The sequence below is a fragment of the Pistacia vera genome, unplaced genomic scaffold (genome assembly GCF_008641045.1).
Source record: "Pistacia vera cultivar Batoury unplaced genomic scaffold, PisVer_v2 Contig214, whole genome shotgun sequence".
NCBI classification, from domain to species: domain Eukaryota; kingdom Viridiplantae; phylum Streptophyta; class Magnoliopsida; order Sapindales; family Anacardiaceae; genus Pistacia; species Pistacia vera.
In genome coordinates this window covers 65,339-78,529 of record NW_022196018.1, presented here as the reverse complement: position 1 = coordinate 78,529, position 13,191 = coordinate 65,339, and the positions used below count along the sequence as shown (strand labels likewise).

General features: G+C 38.3%; 1 protein-coding gene across 1 annotated transcript; it reads left to right on the top strand.

Annotated features, from left to right (window-relative positions):
• Positions 1-226: 226 nt before the first annotated feature.
• On the top strand, positions 227-3,366 carry LOC116129783. Its single transcript, XM_031415516.1, has 5 exons — positions 227-515; positions 579-685; positions 896-1,713; positions 2,074-2,206; positions 3,235-3,366. The coding sequence occupies exons 1-5, from the start codon at positions 227-229 to the stop codon at positions 3,364-3,366; spliced, it is 1,479 nt and encodes a 492-aa protein (XP_031271376.1).
• Positions 3,367-13,191: the final 9,825 nt, after the last annotated feature.

Genomic DNA, 13,191 nt, shown 5'->3' with positions numbered 1-13,191 from the left:
ACAAGAGTTTAATGATATTCCCTTTTTTTTTTTTTTTTTTTCATAATTGAAGTATATAATATTTTTCAAATTATTGTGGGTGCCTGACTGGGAAATCAGAAATGAAATGAACAACGGGTCGGGTTGAACTGGGCCGGGGAGAAAAAATTTCAATCCGAAAACAGAAGCTTTACCCTCACTGTCTCAAGTGTCGAGTTCGATACTCGATTCACCTTCACGCTCCTCCATGGCTTTGCTCGGCGACGACGGACGCGGTTACGAGTTGGCTCGGAAGTTGGAGGCATGCGGCGTGTGGCACACCTGGCTCGGCGACACTTACTATTCCTCTTTCGTTCACTCCCTCTCTTCGCCTGCCACGTGGGAGTCCTTCATGCGAGCCGACCACACCAAATCTAAGTCTCAGATCCATCTCCAACTCCGCGCACGCGCTCTATTGTTCGACAAAGCCGCCATCTCTCTGTTTCTTCCAAATGATGATCCTTCTTCTGCTTCCGTCTCGAAGCTCAATCCAAACTGTGAGTCTCTGTTTCTTCACTTGTTTCAGTCGTGAATTTTGTAACCGGTTTCCTTGTGTTTAGATTTGCAGTTGCACGGCGATGACTTGTACTTCACTCTGGAAAATAATTCGCAAGACGGGGTTCAAATGCGAGAAACTATTGGTTCGTCAAATACTGTGCCGTCCAAGGTTTGATAACCTAATTATATTTGTTACATTATTATTCTAGTGTTAGGCTAATTTTTATTATTGGTCTGGTATCCATCACATACAAATGTTTTCCTGAATTTGTGATGTAATATATGTGTTCTCATTAAACTATAGGATTACAGTACTAGAATGAACATATGGAGTTATTTTTGTGTTAATTTTTGCTAAAAATGTTGATTGGGTTTGCAGAATCAGTTGAAATCAGCTTATAATACTGGAACAAGATATGATGAATCCCAATATGATATGTTGCCCCAGAGATTTCGGAGTGACGAATTGCCGGAAACATGGTATGATCGGTTTATTGAGAAGTATAAACTTAGTAGACCATATAAGGTATTGCTGGGGCAACGAGAGTTGGATAAACGTACCCCTGAGGGGATGTCTGATTACCTTAGAGTTGTTCAGAAACATAAGAGAAGGCGTGTACCATTTCTGGAGGATCAGTGCACAGGCTCTGGAAATTCTGTCTCGGAGAGTACATCCAGCATGCTGTCAGATTCTGTTTCAGATTTTGGTAACTCGGTTGATGGAGACATTTTTTTACCTGAAGCAATGTTTTTAATGAATAGTGTGCCTCATTTTGCAGTCCCGGCAATTAATAGAGAGAAAATTAACCTAAAAGTAGAGTTGAATGGGATTCTTGATACCTTGCCTCAGGTTATGACCAGGAGTCCTGTTATGATTGAGAGGCTTGGTATACAGCCTGAGTACCTTGGCATGGAACAAGGAGGCAACTTTCATCGTGGAAAAAATGTTTCTGAAGGGAATAATAAATGTCTTTCTGAAGAGCAAGCATCACAGGTGTCTCAAAAGGTAATAGCCCGCCTACTGACTGTTTCGGGATTTGATGGTGCTACTAAAGTCTCGTTGGAAGTGTTTTCTCAATTGCTTGGATGTCAAATTCGTAAATTAGGCGTTACCTTGAAAGTTCTTTCTGATGGTTACAGACAACATTGTTCTGCCATTGAACTAATTAGGATGTTTCTTGAAGTAGCTGGATATAGGTAAGTTTGAAGTTCTTTTTGTATTAAATTTGTGGTATTGGTTAAACTTTGTTGCTTTTTTGCCTTCCAGAGAAGTGTTATCCACACGTGTTTCTTCTGTTTAGTAAAATAATATATTTGCATGTATTGTACATTCAAATGGGCTACTGCCATTTGACTGTTATATGACTAAATTTTGGAAAATAACGAACAGTTATTATCGTAATTATTTCATTAGTAAATGAAATAGTTAACTAAAATTTCTATCAGTTTTGCGTGGGCTTGTAATTGCATCATTATTTTCTGCTGGCTTGGTTAAATGGCATAGTGCTTGTTCTGTTGTGTCCATTATCTAACATATTTCTCTTTTTTACTCACTAGAACTTTTGAGGTTTTTACGGAGCTTGTTAAGGAAGGTAGTAGGAATACAGTGCCACAAACTCAGCAACAAGTACATGGAATGCAGCCACAATCACAGGCGCAGCAACAGAGTACCCTTAGACTACCCCAGCAGGTATGTTCTTCTGCATGGTTTCTTGTATGAGTTGGATTTAACTAAGGGATTCTTTAGGAAGTCCAGATTCATGTCTAGCTGTTCTAATCTTTTAACCAAATTATCCCCCATCCAACTCCTGAAATATCAGAGTAACAATATTTGTCGCTTCCCCTCAAGCAGTTCTAAGAGGAGAACATTAAGGGGCGTTTGGTGTAACTCATTTGATCGAACTAATTTTTTTCGTATTGGATTGGAGTGAATTGAATAAGGGCTATGAATAGGGTGATTGTCATTGGAACCAATAGAAAATAATTAGGGGTAAGGAAAATTAAATTAAAATTCTTAATTAAAGAAAAGATACAATACGCAAAGCACTTACTGTTGTCCTATTTATACAGTTGGACCAATCCTATTTAGACTGAAAACTATTCTAATAAATATTTATTAAATAGATCCTAAATAAAGATGGAAAAACGAAATCCTAATTTAACTTGATTTAACTTGGATGCTCCTGCTCAGGGGGGCAGTTCTTTTTTCTTTTCAAATTGATACAGCTTTAATGCAGTTCATTTGCCAAAATTGGAGCCTAACAGCGACAAAAAAAATAAAATAAATAATGCCTTCCCTTCCATTAAATACGCTAGTGCATCCAACCAAGCACACCTTGAAAGTTACCTGCGTGAAAGCTCTCTTTTTTTTTGTTTTTGTTTTCTGAGCACAAACCGATGTGGGATTTATGAGTATTATCACGGAAATGATTATCGATGTCTGAAACGCTTTTTTCTTTCTATTGTGTTTTTTTTTTGGCGAAAAAGCTTAGTATGGTATATCTTTCATTGAAATTGGGGAAATTCTGTAAGTTGTTGTACATGAGGACTGTTATGTTGAATCATGATTGTCTGATGTTGGGGGTTAATAGTGAATTTTGAGGAGAGTTAATACCGTTGTATGTTAGCTTACACTATAGATAACGCAGTCCTAATGTTGAATTTTCGATATGTGCATTATTGGAAATTTCCCACTAAAATTTTATTTTGAAGCTACAGATACCACGACAAATGAATCAGCAAATACCAGCAGGTGGTTCAACCTCAAAATTGGCTTTACAGCTGCAGCAGCAACACTTGGAGGAGGAGGGGAAACGCCAACCAACCAATACTCACCCTGGCATGGATTAGGATTAAAGACCGACCACGGTAACAGCCAAGGTGGAGAACCTCAGAATCGGAAATGGAGGCAAACCCTTAAATGCAGTTAATCCCAGGCAATCTCAAATGCAGTTCCGGCAAACACAACTGTCAAATCTCATTCAAAATCTAGCAATCAGTGAGGAGAAGTTGGCGTTCTGTTCAAAATTCCTCAATTGCAGACTCCTCAAGTGCAGGCACCTCAAGTGCAGGCACTCAAATGCAGACCCTCAAGTGCAGCAACTCAGGCGCAGACCCGTTCAACTAGGGCACAGACAAGCTCCAATGCATGACACCTCAATGCCACGTACCCATCCACACTGCTCCCACAGCAGACACCTCAATGCATTACAACCTCAATGCAGACCCACCCAAGTGCAGAGACACAGTAAGAATAAAAAGAAATCTGAATTACTTACAATTCTGGAAAAAAAAAAAAAAGAGAAAAGAAAGTTAATTAGAGCTGATTAAAGTGATCATTCTGAATCAAGTTGTGTGCATGCAGGAATATGGGCATGTTAGGGCTCCTCAGTGAAGGTTGATGGTTTCCAGGAATTGATGTGGGGGAGCTGTTGCATCCAAAAACTGATTCAGAGGAGAAGTAAGCTGATGATTACCCCGATATAAATAGGTGGGGATTTATTGGCGTTGTCGTCAACTCAGGCTATTTTAGCCACATGTAGTTTTATTGCAATTGTTTGCTTCTTTGTTTGTAAAGGAAAAAAAGATGTTGAATCTGTAGAAAATATAATTTTAAATATATAATTTCATGTATAGTTGATGCTCAAGAAACTCTTCTGGCAGAGCTAGTAAACAAGCTAGAAGACCCCTAGAGCCCATTTCTGAGGTAGACAACTGACAATGTAGGAATCCTTGGTGCATTTTGTAGCGTAAGCTGTCATGCATATATACTCTACTTGAAGCTAGTTTATCTGGTGTTTCTAGAGGGCATTAGTCTTCTGTCTTAGAGAATTTCTTATCTTATCATTGTTGCCTTTTTTGGTTCCAACTCCGGATTAGGATCGTTCTACAGGTACTGTTAATGTAGGCACTGTATAGACAAGGAAACACTTAAGACGATTCATATCTTATGGTGGTGTTTAGTATCCGCAGATTGTGCGCTGAGTTAACAACGAGGGCCATGATATAGCTTTGGGGATCAATGTTGGTGTCATGATATAAGGGGATTGGGGACGTGGCCATAGTCAATGGATCTTGTGTCTGATTTTGGTATCACGATAGTCTGAACTTTTGATTTTGCCTTCCTGCAATTGAGATCAGCTTGTCAGATGAACGAAAAAGATATATGAGCTTGTACTAGGATCTTTGTTCTAGCTTTTGTGGACATAACAGATGCCAAATCCTAATATGCAGATTGTGATTTTGAGGTAGGATTAGAGTCTTCATCCATGGCTTACCATCATTTGGTACATAATCCCATTCGAGAGTTGGTCCCAAAATGCTGGAAGGTCCATGGGTTTCCTTCAATCTGTTGCAACATTCATCTCTCCCAGAGGTCCCATTTTATCCTCTTTAAATTTAGTGTAGTTACATTGCTGTGAAGACGACTGTTTCCGCAATAAGGTTTCCTTGTCCCCCAACTTGGAGGGTAATCCAGGAACAAAAGTGAGCTACAACGTCAAAACGTTGGGTTTTTATTATCACCCCCCCCTGAGGGATCAGCTAAACTTAGGAAAACCTAGGGTTATGAGAAAGTATTAAAAAACCCCTTCCGTCAGTTAATTGTTAGGGTTCCTTCATTACCTATAATAAAGGCTATTTACCTTTCTCATTATTACTGTTAGAGTTTCTTTGATCAAATATAATAAAATAGTGTCTTAGATGACAATCCCACAAGATTAAAAACAATCACCATAGGTCATCAATAGACATCAAGATATAAGAGAAAAAAATAAAGGAGACAGTCGATTATAAGGTTCAGCAACCAAGGCCTACGTCCACTCTCAGGTAAGGGAGTATTTCATTGAATCCACCGAGCATCCTGCGTCCTGAAGGCGAGCTCTTTAGATTACAAGATCTATCGATAACACATGAGCCGTGCCTCAAACTACCCCCAGCGGCACTCGGAAAGCAGGAGTCGCGCCGGAATACCCCACGAACCGGTGAGTAGTCGACAAGGAGGTTAATCGATAAACACTACCCCCATTGACTAAGGAAGCGGGACATCAGAGCTCCTTTCTCACTCTCTGTTAACCAAGGGTGAGTTTTTAAACAATCATAGGGTCTTAGCATCAGCTTCCACCTGTAATCAAGCTTCTTTCTAGTCGTAGGATGAAGATCAAGAAGAATCTTAACTGAATGGTGCAACATTGCAAAAGAGAGAGAGCAACTGAATTTGTTTTTGCTGTAGGTGAATTAATGCTACGAAGACGAGCGAAAAGTGGTCCTCCATTCTCCAAAACAACAACATTTCAATAAGCCAGAATATTTGACTTTTCAAACATTAAAAACTTGTTGACTTGGCTAGTGACTTGACAAAGAAGTGTCAAACTTATCATAATTCTCCACCTTGGTACTTGCTTTGACATACTAGAAAACTAACCCTTGCCTTGGAATCCTTGATGATTATCATTCAACATGTAATAGACTCATAAAGAGCCTATGTTTATCAGTACTAACTGGCTTTGTAAGCATGTCTGTTGGAATTTTACATCCAGCCACCTTTTCCACTCTTATCTCACCATTCTCAATAAGTTCTTGAATGAAGTGAAGACGTACATCTATGTGTTTAGTACGTTCATGGAAAACTTGATTCTTACACAATGAACAACACTCTGGCTATCACTTTGTATCACCATCAGCTTCTGAACAATTCCCAGTTCACCTACAAGACCCATCAACCACCTTGCTTCTTTTGCAGTTTCAGTACTGGCTACATATTTTGATTTCGTAGAGGATAAAGTCACCATATTCTGAAGTTTAGATTTTCAACTCACCACATTTCCCCAAACCAAGAATACATATCCAGTAGTGGATTTTTTTCTGTCTACATCTCCTACATAATCAGCATCTTTAAACCCATCTACACAAGCTTGATTCAATTGACTTCTCTTGTATTTAATACCAACAGAAGTTGTCTACTTCACACATCTCAGTATCCACTTCAAGGCATCCTAATGAACCGTCCCAGGATCACTCATAAATTTGCTTATAAGGCTAATTGCATAAGCTAAATCTGGCCTGGTGCATATCATCAGATACATCAAACTTCCCAGAGCATTAACATAAGACACAGAAGACATCTTCAATTTTTCTTCTTCTGATTGTGGACTTTGATCATGTGATAGCTTGCAATGTTGCCCAAGTGGTGTCTGAATAGCCTTGGACTCTCCCATGTTAAACTTTTGTAGTATTTTTTCAGCATATTCTTGTCGAGACAACTTCAAGCTCCCATTAACTCAACTTTTGATTATTGAAATACCAAGAATCTTTTGAGCCTGACCCAACTCTTTCATTTCAAAATTGGTATTTAACATCTTCTTCAGTTGAGTTAACTCAGACTTGTCATGGCAGATAATAAGTATATCATCCACATACAAAAGCAAATAAACATGAGTCGTATCTGAAGTTTTTTTAAAGTAAAGACAACTATCATAATTGCATCTAAGAAAACCAATTTCAAGCATAAATGAATCAAACTTCTTATACCATTGATGTGGTGGTTGTTTAAGACCATATAAATTTTTTTTAAGTAAACAAACTTTACCTTTATTGCCTTTTTCGTTATAACCTTTAGGTTACTCCATCAGAATCCTTTCTTCCAGATCACCATGTAAAAACACTGTCTTAAAATCCAATTGTTCCAGCTCAAGATCATATTGAACAACTAGTGACAATGTCACTCTTATGGAAGAATGCTTGACTACAGGAGAGAAGATTTCATTGTAGTCTATACCCTCAACTTGAGTAAATCCCTTTGCCATTAAACGAGTCTTGAATCTTGGAGGCTTATAAGAAGTCATTCCTGGTTTCCTTTTAAAAATCCACTTACATCTAACCACTCTGCTATTATTGGGTTTATCCACCAGTGTCCAGGTTCCATTCTTCAACAAAGAGTTAAACTCTTCATCAATAGCCTTTTTCCACTGAAGTTTATCCCTTTCGGTTACAGCTTCTTGATATGTCTTAGCTTCATCATTTAAATCTTCTTCAACTTGCAATGCATAAGCAACAAGATCTGCATATCCAAACCTATTTGGAGGCCTAATCACCCTCCTAACCTGATCTTTGGCTAAATGATAATCTCCTAGTTTTGATTCACTTCCCATGGGTTCATCTTCAAGATTTTCAACTTGTTCATCTTCTGTCTCATGTGGAATTTTAGTATCAATTGCTCCACCTTGGTCTGAATTCTGCCCAGATTGAAAAGTTGACAACTCTAATTCTAATTCTAATTTATCAGCCTCAGATAACATTCCCTCTGAACTCTACATCTCTTTCGCAAGCCCTGGTAACACATCCTCTCTGAATATCACATCTCTGCTTATAATGCACTTTTTATCCTCAAAATTCCAAAGTTTGAAGCCTTTAACACCTTTTGGATATCCCAAAAAAATGTATTTCATAGCCCTCGATTTAAGTTTATCATCCTTAATATGAGAATATGATAAACAGCCAAAAACTTTAAGATTGTCCAGTTTAATTGAGTGTCCAGTAAACTTCTTCAAAGGAACCTTAGAGTCTATTGCTAAGGATGATGTTCTGTTAATGAGGTAGACTGCATTGTGTATCGTTTCAGCCCAAAACTTCACTGGTAATTTTGAACTTGAAAGCATGCTTCTAACCTTTTCCAAAATAGTCATATTCATTCTTTCACATAAGCCATTTTGTTGTGGTGTATGCCTCACTGTCTTGCGCCTCACTGTCTTGCGCCTCACTATACCATTTAACTTGCAGAAATCATTAAACGCTTGATTAACAAATTCTAAACCATTATCAGTTTTGAGCGTCTTCAATTTCTTCCCAGTTTGAGTCTCCACCATGGTCTTTCATTCCTTGAACTTCAGAAATGCTTTATCCTTGGTCTTCAAAAAATAAACCCGAACATATGTTGAGAAATCATCCACAAAACTAATAAAATACCTACATCCACCAAGAGAATAATGTGTAGCGAGTCCTCAAACATCTAAGTGAACATACTCAAGTGGTGCCTTTGAGTAATGTTGATCATAACCAAACTTAACTCTACTCATCTTGCCATAAACACAGTGGTCACAAAATGTCAATCTCTCAATTTTGTCCCCACAAAGCAGATTCTACCTACTTAACTCTACTAGGCCTCTCTTACTAATATGAGCAAGTTTCTGGTGCTGTAGTACCACTCTTAGCTTCCTGATTCAACACATACAACCCATTCTTTCTCTCAGCCTTCATAACCACTAAAGACCTTTTCATCACCTTCAAACTCCCATTCACTACTTTGTAACTGAGACCATTAGCATCAAGTGTACCAAGATGATCCATTTCCAACCAATACAACACAACAACACACCACAAACCCAAGCAAATTCGGCCAACACAAATATTAGAGTTCAAAACACTTACTTGCAATTTTCGGACCAAGACAAGTAATAGCACTTCAAGTATAAAGGATTGCTCTACCAACTTGACTTTATTCACCACCAAATCCCTTGCCAAGACTTGGATAAAGAATTCACAATCAAGAACACAAAAATTCGCTCAAATGGATAAACCAATTTTATATATTTCAAAAGCTAATTGTTACAATGAAATAGTTGCCCTTATATAGACAAATACAAGGACAAACAAGTAATTGACAAATACAATAAAATGAAATAAACTTAACTAATATTACAAGCCATTCATTCAAAAAACAAGGCCATGCCTATTTAATGCAAAAGAGACATAATTCCTTGATTCTAGGATCTATGTCTTTAACCACCCCATTAGTTGAAATAAGCTTACATCCATTAGATCAAAACTTGATTAATGATCCTAATTAAGTCTACTAATAAGGGTGTAAGAATTTGGGCCTTGAGATCATGCAAATGGATCCAATAAGGGTTCATGTGGATCTTCCCATTTGGAATAAGACTTGGGCTGGATTGGATCTTTTCAACACTTGCACTTCTTTCTTGGTGGGCTTGAGCTTCCCTTGTTGAGCTTGGACTTGGAGTGGCTTAGACCGAAATGTTTGAACTCTTTCCCTCATTGGAACTTGCTTGGGCCGAATATCCTCCATTGCTTTCCACATTCCACAATTCAAGTGTTTTAGGACTTGGAGTGAAAATTTTCAATTCAACCGAATTAGCAAGTGTTTTAGGACTTGCAATTCCTTGTCCACTCATGTTTACAAGTGTTTTAGGACTTGTAAACGTATCATCCTCCCCGGGTTGAGAAAGATTTACCCTCAAATCCAAATCATCCTCTAAGTATGGGTTTAGATCCCCTATATTGAAGGTGACCGAGACTCCTCCATACTCACTAGGCAATTCCACCATATAAGCATTATCATTTACTCTCTCAATAACCTCAAAAGGTCCATCTGCCTTAGGAGCTAATTTACTCTTTCTCTTACTTGAAAACCTCTCATTTCTCAAGTGAATCCACACTAAATCCCTTAGTTGGAAAAGCTTAGGCTTTCTATGCTTATTTGCCTTATTCTTGATCTTTTGATTTGATTTTTCAATTTGAGCTCTCACGGTTTCATGGAGTTTCTTCATTTGCTTCAATTTCTCATTAGCATCCACACTTGTCTCAAAATCAAGGGGTAAGGAAGTGAGATCAAAAGGGATAAGTGGGTTTACCCCATACAACACCTTAAATGGAGTGTGACTCGGAGTAGAACTAGGACTCTGATTGTAGGTGAATTCAGCATGTGCCAATTGCAAATCCCAATCCTTTAAATGCTTACTTACCAAACTTCTTAAGACATTACCCAATACCTTATTCACCACTTCGGTTTGGCCATCATTTGAGGGTGATATGAGGTACTAAACATCAATTTTGTTCCTAATTTACCCCATAAGCTTCTTAAAAAATGACTCAAAAATTTTGTATCCCTATCCGAGACAATGGTTCTCGGAATGCCATGAAGTCTCACCACTTCTCTAAAGAATAATTCGACAATTTTTGAGGCATCATGTGTGGTATGACATGATATGGGCCATTTTTGAGAACCGATGAACCACTACCATGATAACATCCTTTCCCATGTAGGTCCTAGGCAATGCAACCATAAAATCCATGCTAAGGTCTTCCCAAGGGTGCTCGGCTATGAGTAGGGGTAAGTATGAGCTAGCCTTGAATTGACTCTTAGCTCTTTGACATGATTCACACCTTCTAATGAGAGCTTGGACATCCCCTAACATCTTAGGCCAATAGAAATATTCTTTGATGGTTTCTAAAGTCTTGGTAACCCCAACGTGACCTGCCAACCCACCACTGTGTGCTTTCCTTATGATTAATTCTCTAAAACTATCCTTAGGGACACATAATTTTCTACCCTTGAACAAGTACTCATCATGCATAATATAATCTTTAAAACCAGGTTTCCCACATTTAGTTATGCATGTTCTCATCTCCAAATCTACCTCATAACACAACTTCATTAATTTAAAGCCTAAAACTCTAGAATCAAATAAAGAAAGTAAGACATATCTTCTAAAGAGTGCATCGGCTATAACATTATGTGCTCCTTACTTGTAATTCAACACAAATGAGAAAGATTGGATGAACTCAACCCATTTAGCATGTCTTGTATTGAGTTTGTGATGCCCATTGATGAACCTCAAAGTGGTGGTTCGAATGGAGGAAAAATTGTCTTGGCCGAAGGTAGTGACTCCAATGGTCAAGTGCTCTCACTATAGCATAAAACTCCTTATCATATGTGCTATATTTCCACATTGAATCACTAAGCTTCTCACTAAAGTATGCTATTAGCTTTTTGATTGATTCAAAACTGCCTCAATGCCAACACCATTTGCATCACACTCTACTTCAAATACTTGGTTGAAATCTGGCAAAGCAAGGATGGGAGCTTCACACAACTTCTTCTTAATCAAGTCAAAGGCCTCATTTGTTGTCTTAGTCCACTCAAAAGATCTCTTCTTCAAACATTCAGTTATAGGAGCCATGATGGAACTAAAATTAGGTACAAACCTTTGGTAGAAAGAGGCTCAACCATGAAAACTTCTAACTTCCGTAATTGAACTAGGTTTAGGCCAACTAAAAATAGATTCTACCTTAGATTGATCTACCTTAATGCTTTCTCCCGAAACTACATAACCTAAGAACACCAATTGCTTCATAAATAATTCACATTTTTCAAGCTTAGCATACAACTTTTTCTGCCTCAACAATTCAAGCACTAAACTAAGGTGTTCTACATGGCTTTCCTCACATGTATTATATATTAATATGTCATCAAAATATAAAACCACAAATTTTCCAATAAAAGGCTTGAGTACCTCATTTATTAACCTCATGAAGGTGCTTGGTGCATTGGAAAGGCCGAAGAGCATCACCATCCATTCACACAATCCTCCATTGGTCTTGAATGCCATTTTCCACTCATCTCATTCTTTCATTCTAATATGATGGTAACCACTTCTTAGATCAATCTTTGAGAAGATGGTTGCACCATAAAGCTCATCTAACATATCATCCAATCGGGGTATGAGATACCTATATTTGATAGTTATTCGGTTGATGACTCGACTATCAATACGCATTCGATAAGTGCCATCCTTCTTGGGCACAAGCAAGGCTAGAACTGAACAAAGACTCATGCTCTCTCTCACAAATCCCATGGAAATCAACTCCTCAACTTGTCTTTGAAGCTCTCTTGATTCTTTGAGATTATACCTATATGCTGGCCTATTGGGAAGAGGGGTACTAGGATCCAAATCAATGTGGTGCTCTATCCCCTTAAGTGGTGGCAAACCCTTTAGTAACTCTTGAGGAAAAAACATCCGCAAATTCATCTAAGAGATGGTAAACTTTCAGGTGAAATTCATGTTGTTTTCTCTCTTGGTTTGTCTAGACTATAAGGAGTGCAATGAGAGGCTTATGTTTTTGGAAGACTTTCTCTAATTGGGTGCTATTTAGGAAAAGAGTTTTTTGGGTTGGTTCTTTAGATGGTGTTTGGGAAAGTGTTTGGGAAGTTGTTTGTGTGGGGGCTTGGACAATAGCTTGGTTGGAGGCTAATAGCGTAAGGGTAATGGTTTTCTTGTTGAGCTTGAATGAGTTGGTGTTCTTGCGACCATTATGGATCACCTCTCGGTCATATTGCCATGGTCTTTCAAGTAAAAGATTACAAGCATCTATGGGAATGATGTCACAAAGCACTTCATCATAATAGTTATTGCCAATAGAGAATGGTACTACTACTTGCTAGACTACTGGGATGGTGTCTCTATTGCTCAACCGTTGTAGCTTGTATGGATGAGAATGATTTACAATTGACAGCCCCAATTTCTCCACAAGTGTGGTGGAGGCAACATTGTTACAACTCCCATTATCTATGATCATTGAACAAACTTTCCTCTTGATGGTGCACCTTGTATAAAACAAGTTCTCCCTTTGGTTACCTTGAGGGTTTACTTAAGTATGCAGCAACCTCTTGAGCATAAACATCTCTCCACTATCGGCTTCCTCAATAACCTCATTCTCACTCTCATCTACTTCTTTTTCTTCACTAGAATCCCTCTGACATGCATCATCAATCTCATTAATCTCTCTAAGGGTCATAATCCGTCGATTTGGGGAATTGGCTTGGAAGTGTCCATAACCTTGACACTTGAAACACTTCTTGTTCTTCAAATCTGGCCGTGG

Coding starts and splice junctions, on each gene's coding strand:
- LOC116129783 (XM_031415516.1), top strand. CDS start 227: ATGGCTTTGCTCGGCGACGACGGACGCGGTTACGAGTTGGCTCGGAAG. Junction 686..895: donor CAAATACTGTGCCGTCCAAG/GTTTGATAACCT, acceptor TTGGGTTTGCAG/AATCAGTTGAAATCAGCTTA. Junction 1,714..2,073: donor CTTGAAGTAGCTGGATATAG/GTAAGTTTGAAG, acceptor TTTACTCACTAG/AACTTTTGAGGTTTTTACGG.